The 13,167-nt window shown below is 34.8% G+C and overlaps 2 protein-coding genes across 7 annotated transcripts; both read left to right on the top strand.

Annotated features, from left to right (window-relative positions):
- Nucleotides 1–4,175: 4,175 nt before the first annotated feature.
- LOC9302025 (polyamine-modulated factor 1-binding protein 1) lies at nt 4,176–7,975 on the top strand. Of its 6 annotated transcripts, XM_021011113.1 has the most exons (6): nt 4,176–4,327; nt 5,023–5,165; nt 5,335–5,385; nt 5,550–6,565; nt 6,652–7,505; nt 7,589–7,975. In XM_021011113.1, exons 4-6 carry the CDS (start codon nt 5,635–5,637, stop codon nt 7,967–7,969), a joined length of 2,166 nt encoding a protein of 721 aa, XP_020866772.1. In that variant the 5' UTR covers nt 4,176–4,327; nt 5,023–5,165; nt 5,335–5,385; nt 5,550–5,634; the 3' UTR covers nt 7,970–7,975. The 6 variants fall into 6 exon arrangements, with proteins under 6 accessions (XP_020866772.1, XP_020866763.1, XP_020866786.1 ...); XM_021011127.1 differs by lacking the exon at nt 4,176–4,327 and having other exon boundaries at nt 4,409–5,165; nt 5,625–6,565; XM_021011104.1 differs by lacking the exons at nt 5,023–5,165; nt 5,335–5,385 and having other exon boundaries at nt 5,625–6,565.
- Nucleotides 7,976–11,321: 3,346 nt separating this feature from the next.
- Nucleotides 11,322–12,694, top strand: LOC9300290 (uncharacterized protein At4g00950). Its single transcript, XM_021022242.1, has 2 exons — nt 11,322–12,206; nt 12,489–12,694. Exons 1-2 carry the CDS (start codon nt 11,571–11,573, stop codon nt 12,573–12,575), a joined length of 723 nt encoding a protein of 240 aa, XP_020877901.1. The 5' UTR covers nt 11,322–11,570; the 3' UTR covers nt 12,576–12,694.
- Nucleotides 12,695–13,167: the final 473 nt, after the last annotated feature.

The following is a 13,167-nucleotide window of genomic DNA, read 5'->3' on the forward strand; positions in this document are numbered from 1 at the left end:
TTTCACCGAACCATGAAAGTAATTCGAGTTTCTATTGCTACTTCTTAACCAATTTTGTCTACTCTTTTGTTTCCAGAAAGCCTCTTTCTCTCTATAGGCTTTAGCAAGATCCTTGTTCAGCTTAGACACCCTTTGAAACCCAGGCCACACCAAGGACTGTTCTTTTTCTAGGGCAGCCTCCAAGAGATGTATTTTATCCAAAGAATTCAACGTGTTCTGTTTTTTCCAGGAGCTTAGAGCTTTTCTACAATCTCTCAACCTATCAGCCACTAACAAATTAAAACCAGAACCACCTCTACTCCACGTTCTCGAGATAGCCTCTTTAACATCTTCCTTGAACAGAAAACATTTATCAAATCGAAATTGCCCTCTGTAAGAGTCATGGGAAGCCAACAACTTGATGAAAACCGGTCTGTGATCTGACTCCCGCAGGTCCAAAAAAGTTTGATTAGAAACTGGGAAAAAATCAAACCAATCCTTGTTTCCAAAAGCATGTCTAGCCTACATTGAATCCAGTGGTCCCCTCGTCTTCCAGCCCAAGTAAATTTGTTACCATGAGAAGGTAACTCAGACATGCCACAAGCTCTAATCAAATCATTGAAGGATTTACAATCATTGTCACTTCTTCTAGGACCACCGTTCTTTTCGCCATTATGTAAGATATCGTTGAAATCTCCAAACATACACCATCTATCTCTTCTTCCCACTCCAATCCTTGTAATTCTTTCCCAAACTCCACTTCTTTTACTCTTATCCGGATCACCATAAACACAAGAAATAAAAAAGTTGACTACTCCAAACTGTACTTGAGCATCCAACAGATTCTTATCTACAAACTTAATGTCAAGCTTGACACTGGTCTTCCAAAACAAAGCTAGTCCTCCACACTTTCCTACGGGCTCCACAGTAAAAACTTTTACTTCATCATACCCCAACCAGCTTTACATATCAACTAAATCATCTTTTCTATGCATCGTTTCCATCAAGAACAATATCTCTGGGAAGTGTTTTTTACGTAATTCCTTAAGACGAGGAATTATCAAGTCTTGAGACCATCCCAAACCTTGACAATTCCAACTGATGATGCTCATTGATGGTTAGGCAATCCCCCCTTTGGGATCACCTCATGAGGGTTAAGCTTGATGGTTTTTACAGTGCTTGTACCCACGTCAACTGCTTTCCTTTTTTCTTTGAAACCCTTTTGAAGACCACCGATGAGCTCCACCGGAATAGACCGCTGATTTGGCGAGAAAGGTTTTAGCTTTCTGTTACTTTTTGAAGGTCTTTTCCTAGATTTTGCTTTAGACTTATCCAGAACATTGCCGGAGGAACTTGCTGCAAAGGAACTAGGTCCATAAACCATCGCATTGTTCTGGTAAGGCTGCGACAAGGCAAGAAAGCTATCCGAACCCACAGCAGAACAAGAAGAATCATCATTGGATAACCACAATCTGTCAGACTCCCCTTTGGATGAGGACGCATGAAAGAGAGGAGCACCTGATGCTTCACTAATGTGATTTCCAACAGAAGGGACCATCTCATAATTGAAAACAACACCTTTGTCTTTAGATAAATCTTGATGGAAGATTGGTAAAGGTTCCAATCTGAGAATGGTCTTTTGAGAGAAAGGATATTTTTCTACTTCACCAACAGAGACCTTAACTTTATCAATTCTTAGTAGCTTTTCCTCTTCACTGGAGACTCTAAGATACTGACACATACCTTCTAGAACCTCAGGCGCAATTCTAGGTCTTCCTATCGCAGGATCAATCCCCACCTGATTTTCATTCAACACACCAAACAGAGGGTCTGATGACTTTAAAACTGGACTAGGTTTTGGTCTTGGAATTGGAGTACCTGCTCTCCTTGCATATGTAGCCTCTTTCCTTTTCTTTATTAATAGAGGGTAGGACTCCTTCTCGTGAGTCATCCTCTGACATTCATAACACCTTTTTTGAACTCTTTTGTATTCAAAGTGGACTGTGGTTGTACCTCCTTTTGGCAGATTCACTAACTTTGTTCTTCTAAGAGGCCGAAAAATATCGAAGATGATCTTTACTCTAACGAAATCCTGCAGCTGCGGCTTTGTAGTATCAAAAGCTACCTCCTCTACTTGGCTAATCTAATCTCCCAGAAGAGTGAGAGCTTTTTCAGTGTAGAAATTAATTGGCAAGTTCCAGAATTGGATCCACATAGGAGTGAACTGAAGGTAGTTGTCTGGTGGAAATTCATACCAACGATCCACCACAATAGTCCATTCGTTGAAGGTGTGAACTGGAAGCGTTCCTTTGAAAGAGCAGCCCCTCTACACCTTCCAATCTTCTGCCATTTTCGAGGCATGGTCCGAATCAGATGATCCATCGGTTGACAGTCCGGATTAAGAGTCCGACCAACGAGACTCAAGGCATTTCTTTCACAAGACGAATACTCCGGTAAGTTTGGCATGTCGAAGGGAACATCATCTACCTCGAGAGACATAGCCATCATTGCTTTATCCATAGCAGAAGACATGACTTTGCAAAGAAAAATTTATGGATCTGAGAAACCGAAAAAACGTGCCGACCAAATCAAAACCCACTCGTGACGGAACCGAACCCAATCAGAGACAGAGCAAGTCGCAACCACCACAAACTTACAATCCGAACCCAAACGCAGCTTAAACACGAGAGGAACCACAACGAAACTGGAAACACTGGATCTGAGAGACTGAAGGCGAGCCGACAAAACACAAAGACCTATCAGTGATGAAACCCGACAGCCACCGGAGAACCACGAAAACACTGGCACCACAAATTTCAAGCTAAAACAGCACGAATCTTGCAAAACGATAGAATCCAAAGAAGAACCCTAGTAGCTTTGAAGTTAATTGATAGAAAAAGGACACAATAAAGCGATAACATGGTGAAATCGACTAAAGGGAGAGTGTTTTACTCCGGTCAAATTTCTCTTCTAACACTAGTCAAAGACACTAATTTAGAAAGAGGATCTTAAGAGAAAAAAGCATCGTGCTACTGTGGAATATTCCCATCTTTACTTTTCATTATTTTTTATTTTTTTTATTATTAAGAGTTCTGCTAAGAAACGTCCGTTAAGGATGCTCTTAGTCTTCGTATTTGCATTCTCACACATCCTTGTCTCTTATCTTCACAAGTCCAGAGGCGGAACTAAAAGAATGCGGACGTAGGCATGTGTCCTATGCTAAATTAATAAGTTCCTCGTTGTAACACATACTTGTCTTTTTGATTCTTTTTTATTGTTTGTTGATTTTTTCATGATTGATTACCTTTTCCTCTCACGTTGTTTTAATAATTTAATTTCATTTATTATTTTTTAAATAGTTTATTAAATTAGTTTTTTTTTTTAAAAACATTTTCTTTGTTGGTTATGTTCATTTAATTAGTTTTCAAATTTTTCTTATTTTTGTTTTAATACAATAATTTTTGTATTATGCACAAAAAATATATCTACTATTTCATATAACATTTATATCAAAAAAAATTTGTACCCTAGGTAAAAAATTATTGTTTTAGATCCGCCATTACTCTCAACACTCCGGCTTGTGTGTTGGTTTGAATATTTTTATTTGATTTTCAATCTCTTCCACAATTTGTTCTTCCATATCGTTTCAAGGTGTTGCAGAGAGTACATACTTAAAACTTTCACTATCTTATATTCGGGATTAGTATCTTATACTTAGTACCATAGTAGCATTGCAAGAATAATTATACACACTTAATATATAGCATGAAAATGTGTTAATTATTGTCATTCATATCAAACTCTTTTGTGTAATCCTCGTAATTCTTTTGTGGTTAATCTCGCCTGATCATTTTGAGATTGGTAATCAAAATTTTGAAACTTTCAGACAAGTCAAGTTATCAAAAAAAACACTGCCGTTATAGAAACTAAGCTGCACGGACTAGTCAAGTTCTCAACAAGAACAAAAAAAAGTAGAAAGCAAAGGGCCATTGGCTAAGCTGCACGGACAACAAGATTACTCAAGTTTTGTGAGTTTCTTCTAACATCCATTATATTAATGGTCCGGCCCATTAGCCCATTATCCACAACCGTTTTATAGAAAAACTCCAGTTGGTGGTGTGCATCTTTTTTTTTTGTGTGCATCTTATTTTATGAAACAAAGTTCCAAGCTTTACAGATTTCATCAAAAGGAAACAAAAATGAAAAAAAAAAGCTTGATTGGTTATCGAAGTAAGATCCCGAGAGAGAGAAGCTTTTGTATTTGCATTAGTTGTCATCATCATGATGACCTTTTATACTAAACAATAATGCCTTTCTTCCTCACCAATTCAACACTTTACTTACAGAGGTACTTCAATTTTGTTATTCTCTTCTATATAAATTTCAAATTGTTTTAAAACTGACCCAACTGCTTGATTCGTCTCTGTTATAATATACTAAATCTTTTAAATTTTTCATTTTTGCAAATTGCGTTTTGAATGGATGTACGTATTGGACGCTTCTTTGATTTTCACTGTTTGATTGGGCTAGAAAGTTTTACAATTTAGAATAGAAGTGATGGGTGGCTTTTTTTTCAGCAATTGAATGATATAGTTCTCAAGTTGTTTGCAATACTGCCTCAAAGAAGTAGTCTTTTCGTTACAACAACAACAAAAATTCAGGAATTCTTGTGTAAAAATTACAAAAATGTATAAAAGGTGTTAGTTAATGTTGATAGTGAAATGGAATGATTGAATTTACATGGTCCACTTTGAATATCTCTAATCATTTCTGTGGTTTGAATTTCACTTATATCTAAATCACCAATCACTTCATAACAGCTTGAGATAGAGTATTTATGTCGCTGATACAGTGTTTACCCATATGGGAGAAGAAGAAAAAGCAACACAAACTCTTTTGAGTTTTAAAAGTTTCTCTTTTTATGTATTCTATGCAAAACTACAACATTAGTGGCAATCTAATTCTGAAAATCTCAGTAATGAAGATCGGATCTTACTATAAAACCTATTTAAGTTATTGTTTAATCTTGCTCTCCCTAACAAGCAATATGGCTAGAGAAATGGATTGGAGGAGAAAAGAAAAGAGATTATTGGAATGAAAAAGTAAGAGCAAGTGGGGACACATGAAGGGGCCTTTGTGTTTAACATAAAACCAGGAGAAGCATACATTTCTTGCTTTATCTATCTGTAAGGATGATGATCTCTTATATGATTCTTTCAAAGTGTTTTTACATGTGTGTCAGATCTTTTTTTATTCACCAAACTTTATTCCTCTGCCATTACCATCTGGAATAATAAAAAGCTTATGTAACTCCTACCCAACAATATAACATGCTATACCACATGTACTTTGCAGTTTTCTTGGGATTAGACTTGCAATTTCACTCTACCTTTGTTTAATTCTTGCGTAAGATCTCAGACTTCTTCTCTGTTTTTCTTTCTCTTTCTTTTGGTATCATCTTGAACCATTTTGGCTTTTGCCTTTGATGTTTTGCTGATTCTTTGCCTTAGATTTCACATTGAATTTAATCAGAAGTTGCTCTGATAAGTGTTTTTTTTTTCCCCTATCAGATGCATCTTGAGATTCAGATTTAGTCATCTCTACAGTGATTGATTGTGTTGTTGTTACTCTGTTTTTTTTTTAAGAGCAACCACCATGTCCATGGGTGATGAGAAACAGTGTGAGATGAGGAACGAAATGATGTTATTTGGTTTGCTGATTAGGAGAGTCTTTGATGAGGAAAAGGGTAAGCTTCTTCAGAGGCTTGAGGATGCCACTAGTGAAATTACAGAGTTGAAGAAAGTGAGAAATGATGATGCAAAAGCTAACGAGAAGGTGGTTAGCATAATCGCGTCTCAAAAACAGAATTGGTTAAGGGAGAGGTATGGATTAAGGCTACAGATTGAGGCTCTGATGAAGGAATTAAGGAATATTGAGAAGAGGAAGAGAAAAAGCTTATCGGAGATGCAAGAAAGATTAAAAGAAAAGGAAGGTTTAGTGGAATCTAAAGATAAGGCAGTAGAAGACGAGAAGCGGAAATGCGAAGAGTTGGAGGAAAGACTGGTCAAAGCAGAAAAAGAATTTCAAGATTTAAGGGAAACACAAGAGAGAGATGTGCAAGAACATTCTTCTGAGCTATGGAGGCAAAAGAAGACATTCCTTGAGCTTGCTTCTAGCCAGAGACAACTTGAAGCTGAACTGAGTCGTGCAAATAAGCAAATTGAGGCTAAAGGACATGAACTTGAAGACTTGTCATTAGAAATCAATGAGATGCGGAAAGATTTGGAACAGAAAGATCGAATTTTGGCAGTGATGATGAAAAAGTCAAAACTGGACATGACCGAAAAGCAGATGACATTGCTTAAGGAGGCTAAGAAAAAGCAAGATGAAGAAGAAACAAAGAAATGGAGAACGAATCCAAAATCAAGAAAACACGAAAGACGGTCACTAAGAAGCATGTTTGCTTTTGAAGCCACAAGTAAGCCTAAAAGCAACAGTGTTGGTTCCATTACTCACATTGAACATCTGGAGTCGAATAAAGATCCTGATGTCGTCCCCTACTCTATTGGTGATCTCAGTGACCTAGGTAAGTCCTCAAAAAGCTTGAAGCTTCATTTATAGTTTCTATTTGAAATTATATTGATTCTGAATCTCCATTGTTACATTTTGAAGGTGTCGATGGAATTGCAAAGAAGCGTGAGAATTTGATTTTTGGAGAGGAAGAACTTTGTATTAGAGTGATAGGGAAGAAGCAAGAGATAGAGATAGGGGACTTTACAGAGCATATGAAACTAAAAGATGAAAAGGTTGAAACTCTCTGTTTGCATCTGATGAACTCTGAGTTAGAATCAAAGCGGTTGAGATCTTGTATCGAAGGACTGAGCCAAGAAATGTCACAGTTGAGACACGACAACACAGAGTTGGAAGGCATGGTAAACCGAAGAGGGGAAGAATCGGTTTCCCTGAAGAATCAAGATTTCAAGACTCAGCCAAAAAGCCTGGTGCCCCACAAGAACAATATGAGTTGTAGAAGGAAGAACACAAAAACAGAAGCACTAGGAGAGCAAGAAAGAGAATTCGAATCAAGGGAAGTTTCTCAGGAAAATGCCACCGAGAAAGGAAGGGAATCTTACTCTCCTGATGAATTGAGACATTTGACTTTGAAGGCTGCTCAATCTGATGCTGAAGAAGGGTCTGAAAACGAAAGACACGTACCAGAGAATAAGTGTACCAGAGAAAAAGCAAATGGTAAGGAGAATAAGAAACTTATAAAGTCATCCAGCACAAGCAATCCACCTTGGAGAATGGATCTTCATGCTCTTGGAGTTTCATACAAGATCAAAAGGCTGAAACAACAACTAATGATGCTTGAAAGATATATTGGGAAACCGGAGAGCCAAGAGACTGAAAAAAACATCAGTGATACCGGGAAAAGGGCTTTGTTATTGCTCATTACATTGCTCAACAAACAAGTTACTAGGTATCAATCACTACACGAGAAGATTGATGATTTGTGCAAAAGAATGGTAAGCAATCATTCCCTCATACCAATTACATTACTATCATTGTTAAAATAAACTGATTCTTTTCGGTTAACCATTATGTATAGCATGTGAATGATCCAGAGAAGATTAGCGGAAACATGAGAGCAAATGGGGAAGCCAAAACATCACTAGAGCATTTCTTAGATGAGACATTTCAGCTGCAAAGATACATAGTGGCAACAGGACAAAAACTGATGGAAATCCAATCCAAGATAGCTTCTGGCTTTGTTGAGTTTCTAGTAGACCTAATCACAACTGAATCCTCCTCTTCTAGTAGCAGCTTTGATCCAGAACGTTTTGCAGAAAACATCAAAAGTCTGTTTCAAGAAGTGCAAAGAGGGCTTGAGGTTAGGATATCCCGATGCATAGGTTATCTTGAAGGGACATTAGCTCGTGAGGGAATGATACATTTGAAACGACGGGGCGACATGGAGCTACAAGTATGAGAAGCTACAAAATATGTAAATTCTTTACAATTCCTCTTCAGCACTTAGAGTTTTTGTATATAGATTTTACTTTTATATATATAGGGGCCATTGGTCATATTTAAACTCATGTAATCTTAGTTAATTGTTCAATCAGATTATTGGTTTGGTTTACGTATCGAAATTTAGGTTTTAGTTAGCAGTTTGATTAGAAAATCCCTATAATAATCCTATAAAAGGACCACATGAGTATCATAAAGAGGATGCTAAGGTAAGGATGGGGATTAAATTGGATGTATCTGTTGCTTTTGGAAGTTGATAGTAGAAAAGTAGCTTTTGGAAGTGATAGTAAAAAGCATTTGCATGTGTTTTTGCTTTGCCTCTTTGTGGAAGCTTCAAACATTCAATCTACAATGTTTTGTAGTTGCGTCTTGAGTTATCTCCTCCAATTAAAATATAATGTTATACCAAATGAGGAAAGAGTTTGTTATTTTTATATCATAACACATATTTTTTTTTCTTCTTATTATCCTATAGCTAGTGTTCAAGAAAGCGTTAGGCGCTAAGCGGGCGGTGACCCAGTGCCTAGCGCCTAGAACGTCTAATCGGGACCTAGGCGATTTTTTAGGCGGTTTAGACGTTTATAACATAAAATATTATAAATATGATATTATATATAAAAGTTATATAAAATGTCTATATAAAACTAAAAATTATGAAATTATAAACAAAACTAGATAAAAAATTTATTTATATTTATATTAAACAATATATAAATATGTATAACTATATATATAAATAAAACTCTAATTAAAATTGAAAAAAATACATTAAACAAGATCTATGTAACTTTAGGCGGTCAAGACGGTTATCTAGGCGTCGCATGAGAGCCTAGCGCCTAGTCGGGGCCTAGGCGACCACCTAGACCGCTTTTTAGAACACTGCCTATAGCCTTTATTATATATCTCTATGAATACATATATATATATATATATATATATATATATATGGAAAAAAGAAAAACCATTGTTAGTTAAGTTAAATTAGTATTAAAAACATACATATAAATAATTCATTATATCATATTCATTATAAATTTATGTTATGTTAATATTTTATATTGTTTGTAATATATTTTTAGGATTAGCATAAGATTAGATTTTATGGGGGTTCTTTGTCAAAATATCGATTGTTGCTAGATTTTAAGTAGGTACGAGTAAGCGGGCTCGTCCGCTACAAGCAAATTTAACTCAATTTTTCATTGTGTCGGGTTTTCGGTTCTTCTTGTAGACTTTTGATTGTAGGGTGACGCTCCTATAAGGTAAATAACATGATGATGTTCTTAAGGAAAACAATATATGGTCATGATGGTCTTAGAGAAGAAGAAATGAGGATGACTACTGCTTGGTAAATTTTTGACGATCCAAAATAAGGATTTAGTTTAATTAATTTGGATATAATCTATAAAGGTGATTTGGTTGTTTAGATGAACTTAATAATGTGGTTTCATAGATATGTAGATGAGGTCTTCTTCGGAAGAAATTAGAGGTCTCCAAAGGTAGATAGGGTTGGGTGGATTGGATCTTAACCGTAAATTTTGGTGAAAAATCAACAAAAGAGAAGTGGTACCTGAAGTAAGATCATAGAACATTTTAGTGCATTATTTTAGATCTCTCAGTTATTCTGAATTCTTCAAAAAAAAAAAAAAAAAGGCGAAATGAATTTTAAGAAAATGTTGAAATATTTTCTCCATACATACAAATTTCTAACACTTCACGTTTCGTAAACGCAATCGAATTGCTTTATGATAAAAACTAAAAGGCAGACAAGTGCCAAAAAATAAAAAGGCCTTCGTTATGCCCCCTTTAATTCTTCTTTTATTTCTTAATGAATGGCATAGAATTTTCACATTCTATTAAGTATTATCTTATACTATCAGACTTGAGAGAAGAAAGTAACATTTCACTAATGTCAGTGGTCTCTCAATTCGAATAACCTAACATGTTAAAATCAAAAGCACTCCTCAATTCTCATCTTACCAACGTGACTTACTTTTATTTTTATACTTTTGTGATATTAATTAACTAATTAAAATAAGATTTAACTATAACATATAACACATTTTTTTATATAGCTTTCTATTAAAAAAATTTGACATCTACCAAAAGCTTAAATATATAATCCGTGTGCCGTTTAAAAAAAAAATATATATATATATATAATCCGTGTGCAAATAAAACCTGAAATGCAAAAAAGAAATTCCACTAAACATGAGACTCCTATCATTTTCACTTTAACGGATTCAAATACATATATAGAAATTGTAGGGCTTGTAATCATGACTGTAATGTGTAATCATGATTGTAATATAAATTGGACATGCTTATAATCAAATCCAGATTCATTCTGCATGTGATTGTGATTGTTATAATGAGCAACCAACTAACCATCATAAATTTCCGAGTTAACATCATAAAGTACAAGATGTTAGAAAGAAAAATGGAACTATCAATCTTTTACGTTGGGATTTAGTTAGTGTAAAATTCGTTGTTATTTGTGTTTGCTGATTAATTAGTGTTGAAATTTTATGACTTGAGTATAGAAAAAAATTCAAAACTTGCGGTGTACGTGGAATTTGGAAGATATTTCCACACGGTTAAAAAAAAAAAAAAAAAATTATTGTTTCGTTTCTTTTCTTGTTGTTGTTTGACTTTGACCTAAATCCTAATTAATGAATCATTATAACCAAAGTAAGTTATCTAATTGCAATATATTCAAACAAATATACATGTATTTTCAACATGTTACATATATAGAGATAAACTATACTTTATATACAACAAACAAAATATCTAAATAATGCATGAAAGATGAAAAAAAAAAAGAGAAGGCGAATTCTCCTAATCTTCGCATTTCGTTTCTACACAAAAGTCGCCGCAACATAACTGATGCCACGACAAAGAGAGCTCGAGAGGATAGAGAGAGCACAACAGAAAGAGCTGCCTTTGACTTTTTCAAACCCTAAAACCAAATTGACCGTTTGTCCATCATCAACACGTCCTCCCTCAACGTCCATCGTGATTACCTTTATTATTTCTTACCAACAATATTTTCTGTCTTTCTTTTTACAAAAACACTAATTCTATATTATCCTACAAGAATTACACTGCCTAAAACTAACTAACAATGAAATTTTCTCACATGTAACGTTTCATATACTCTAGTTTACGTACAAAAATAAATGAAATTGGCATAACTAATTTATTAGATATTTATTGGATTTTTGATAGTGAAGGTACTTAAATTAACAAGTCGTTTTCAATAATAAACAAACAAAATGCCATATCTCGTGAACAAGAAGCACAAAAGAAGAGCGTTTCATTTATTTTAATTAATTCAAAAATTCAATTCATTTTCATTTATTAATTATCTTTTCTTCTCCATCATGTCTTCTCTAACCTCTCTCCCACTATTCATCGTCCTTAACTTTTCCTTTTTCTCATTCAAATGAATCCAATTCCACTAAAGGTTTCTTTTTTCTCCTATTTAACCCAAACCCATTTCTTATAACGTCAAAAACATTATTGGGTTCTCATAAATTCATCTCCAAGAAAACAAAAAAATGGTTTTTGTCAACGATCAAGATCGGTTCTGTTCCACGTCTAAACTTCCTCTGTTTTCATATCCAATGAATAACAGAGTATATGAAACAACTCCGGGATTAGCTACACCTCCGGTTAATATCGCAGGATCTGTACCTTTTCTTTGGGAAGAAGCTCCGGGAAAGCCTCGTCGTGTTAAAAAATCGGCGAGGTCAAATCAGAACGGTGTTGTGAGATGTCTTGAGCTTCCTCCGAGGTTACTTTTGCCCGGAGAATCTACGACGGTGAATGAGCCTTCTCCGACTACTGTTCTTGATGGTCCTTATGATTTACGTCGTCGTTCACTGTCGCTTCCGAGATCGGCTGCTGTCATTAGGAAGTTGAGAGGAGTTCCGGCGCCGGCTCCGGAGAAAGAACAGAGATTGCTTGGTGGGTCTAGTAGATGGGGAAGTTTTCGGAAATGTAAAGAGGTGTCTGAGGGTATATTTGACTTTTCACGTTTTAGAGATGACGGTTTTGATTGCCGGAGGGATTGGACCGGAGGAGGAGGAGTTGGTAACGTCGCCGGAGACGGCGGGACAAAAGTGAAACTTTATAGAATTATAAAGAAAGGAAGCTTTTTTAATCTCTCTCATACAACAAAGTCAGATCTCTGGGTAAGTTTTTATCAAAAAGTTTCTTACTTTTTCCCAAAATTCTTAACCACTTTTTAATTTCTGATTCAACTTGAGGATTAAGTAATAATCACATTTTCTTGTATTTTTCCAGATTATGAAATTCAACTTTTCACTGGAATGTTAATTTTTTGCAACAACAAAAATAAAAATTCATTGTCAAAATTTTTTATAAGTGATTAAAATATATGTATAATATACCTTTTTTGGGTGTGTGAGGGAAGTAATAGTGTAACCCAAATTATTCCATATTTAAAAATGCAGGCAAGGGTTTACGAAGGGTTTAAACAAGTGATTCCATGGAAGCGTAAGCAAGAGAATCTGGAAAGAACAAACTCTTCCATTGTTTAACTTCGAATCTCTTTAATTCTATAGTTTGATATACTAATTATTAGTCTTCTCTTGTGTATACTTTATTTATACAATCTGTCAAGGAAACATTTTATATTACAATTTACAATGACAATTAGAAATTTCATGCTTGCACAGAAAAAAAATCGTTTTTTTTATTTTATCTTTGCGTTTCATTTTTATAAGTTGCTACTAGTATTGTTGTTGATACACGGATTTTAAGTAAAAAAATGCAGAGATAATTTGAAAATGATCAGAGTAATAATATGAACATGAAAATCAGCCAAACATTATCACTGATGTGAAAAGAGTAACAAAAATGAAACATGGTTTTTATAATATCTTTGTCTATATTTGACTTCGCTAGTTTGTGTAAATTTTGTCAAAGTTGTTAAAAATTTGGCAGTTCAATTATAGAGCACAGGCTTCATTACCATCATTACATTAATGCGTTTGTGAATTTCAAATTTATGCAAATTTAGAATTTTATTCAACTCATCATACTAATTTCATTCATCCAAAATAATTGATAAACAAATTCAATGAGGAAAACCTAAAAAAACATTCCCTAGATAATCTAGATTGACCAATT

This window comes from Arabidopsis lyrata (genome assembly GCF_000004255.2).
Source record: "Arabidopsis lyrata subsp. lyrata unplaced genomic scaffold ARALYscaffold_8, whole genome shotgun sequence".
In the NCBI taxonomy this organism is placed as follows: domain Eukaryota; kingdom Viridiplantae; phylum Streptophyta; class Magnoliopsida; order Brassicales; family Brassicaceae; genus Arabidopsis; species Arabidopsis lyrata.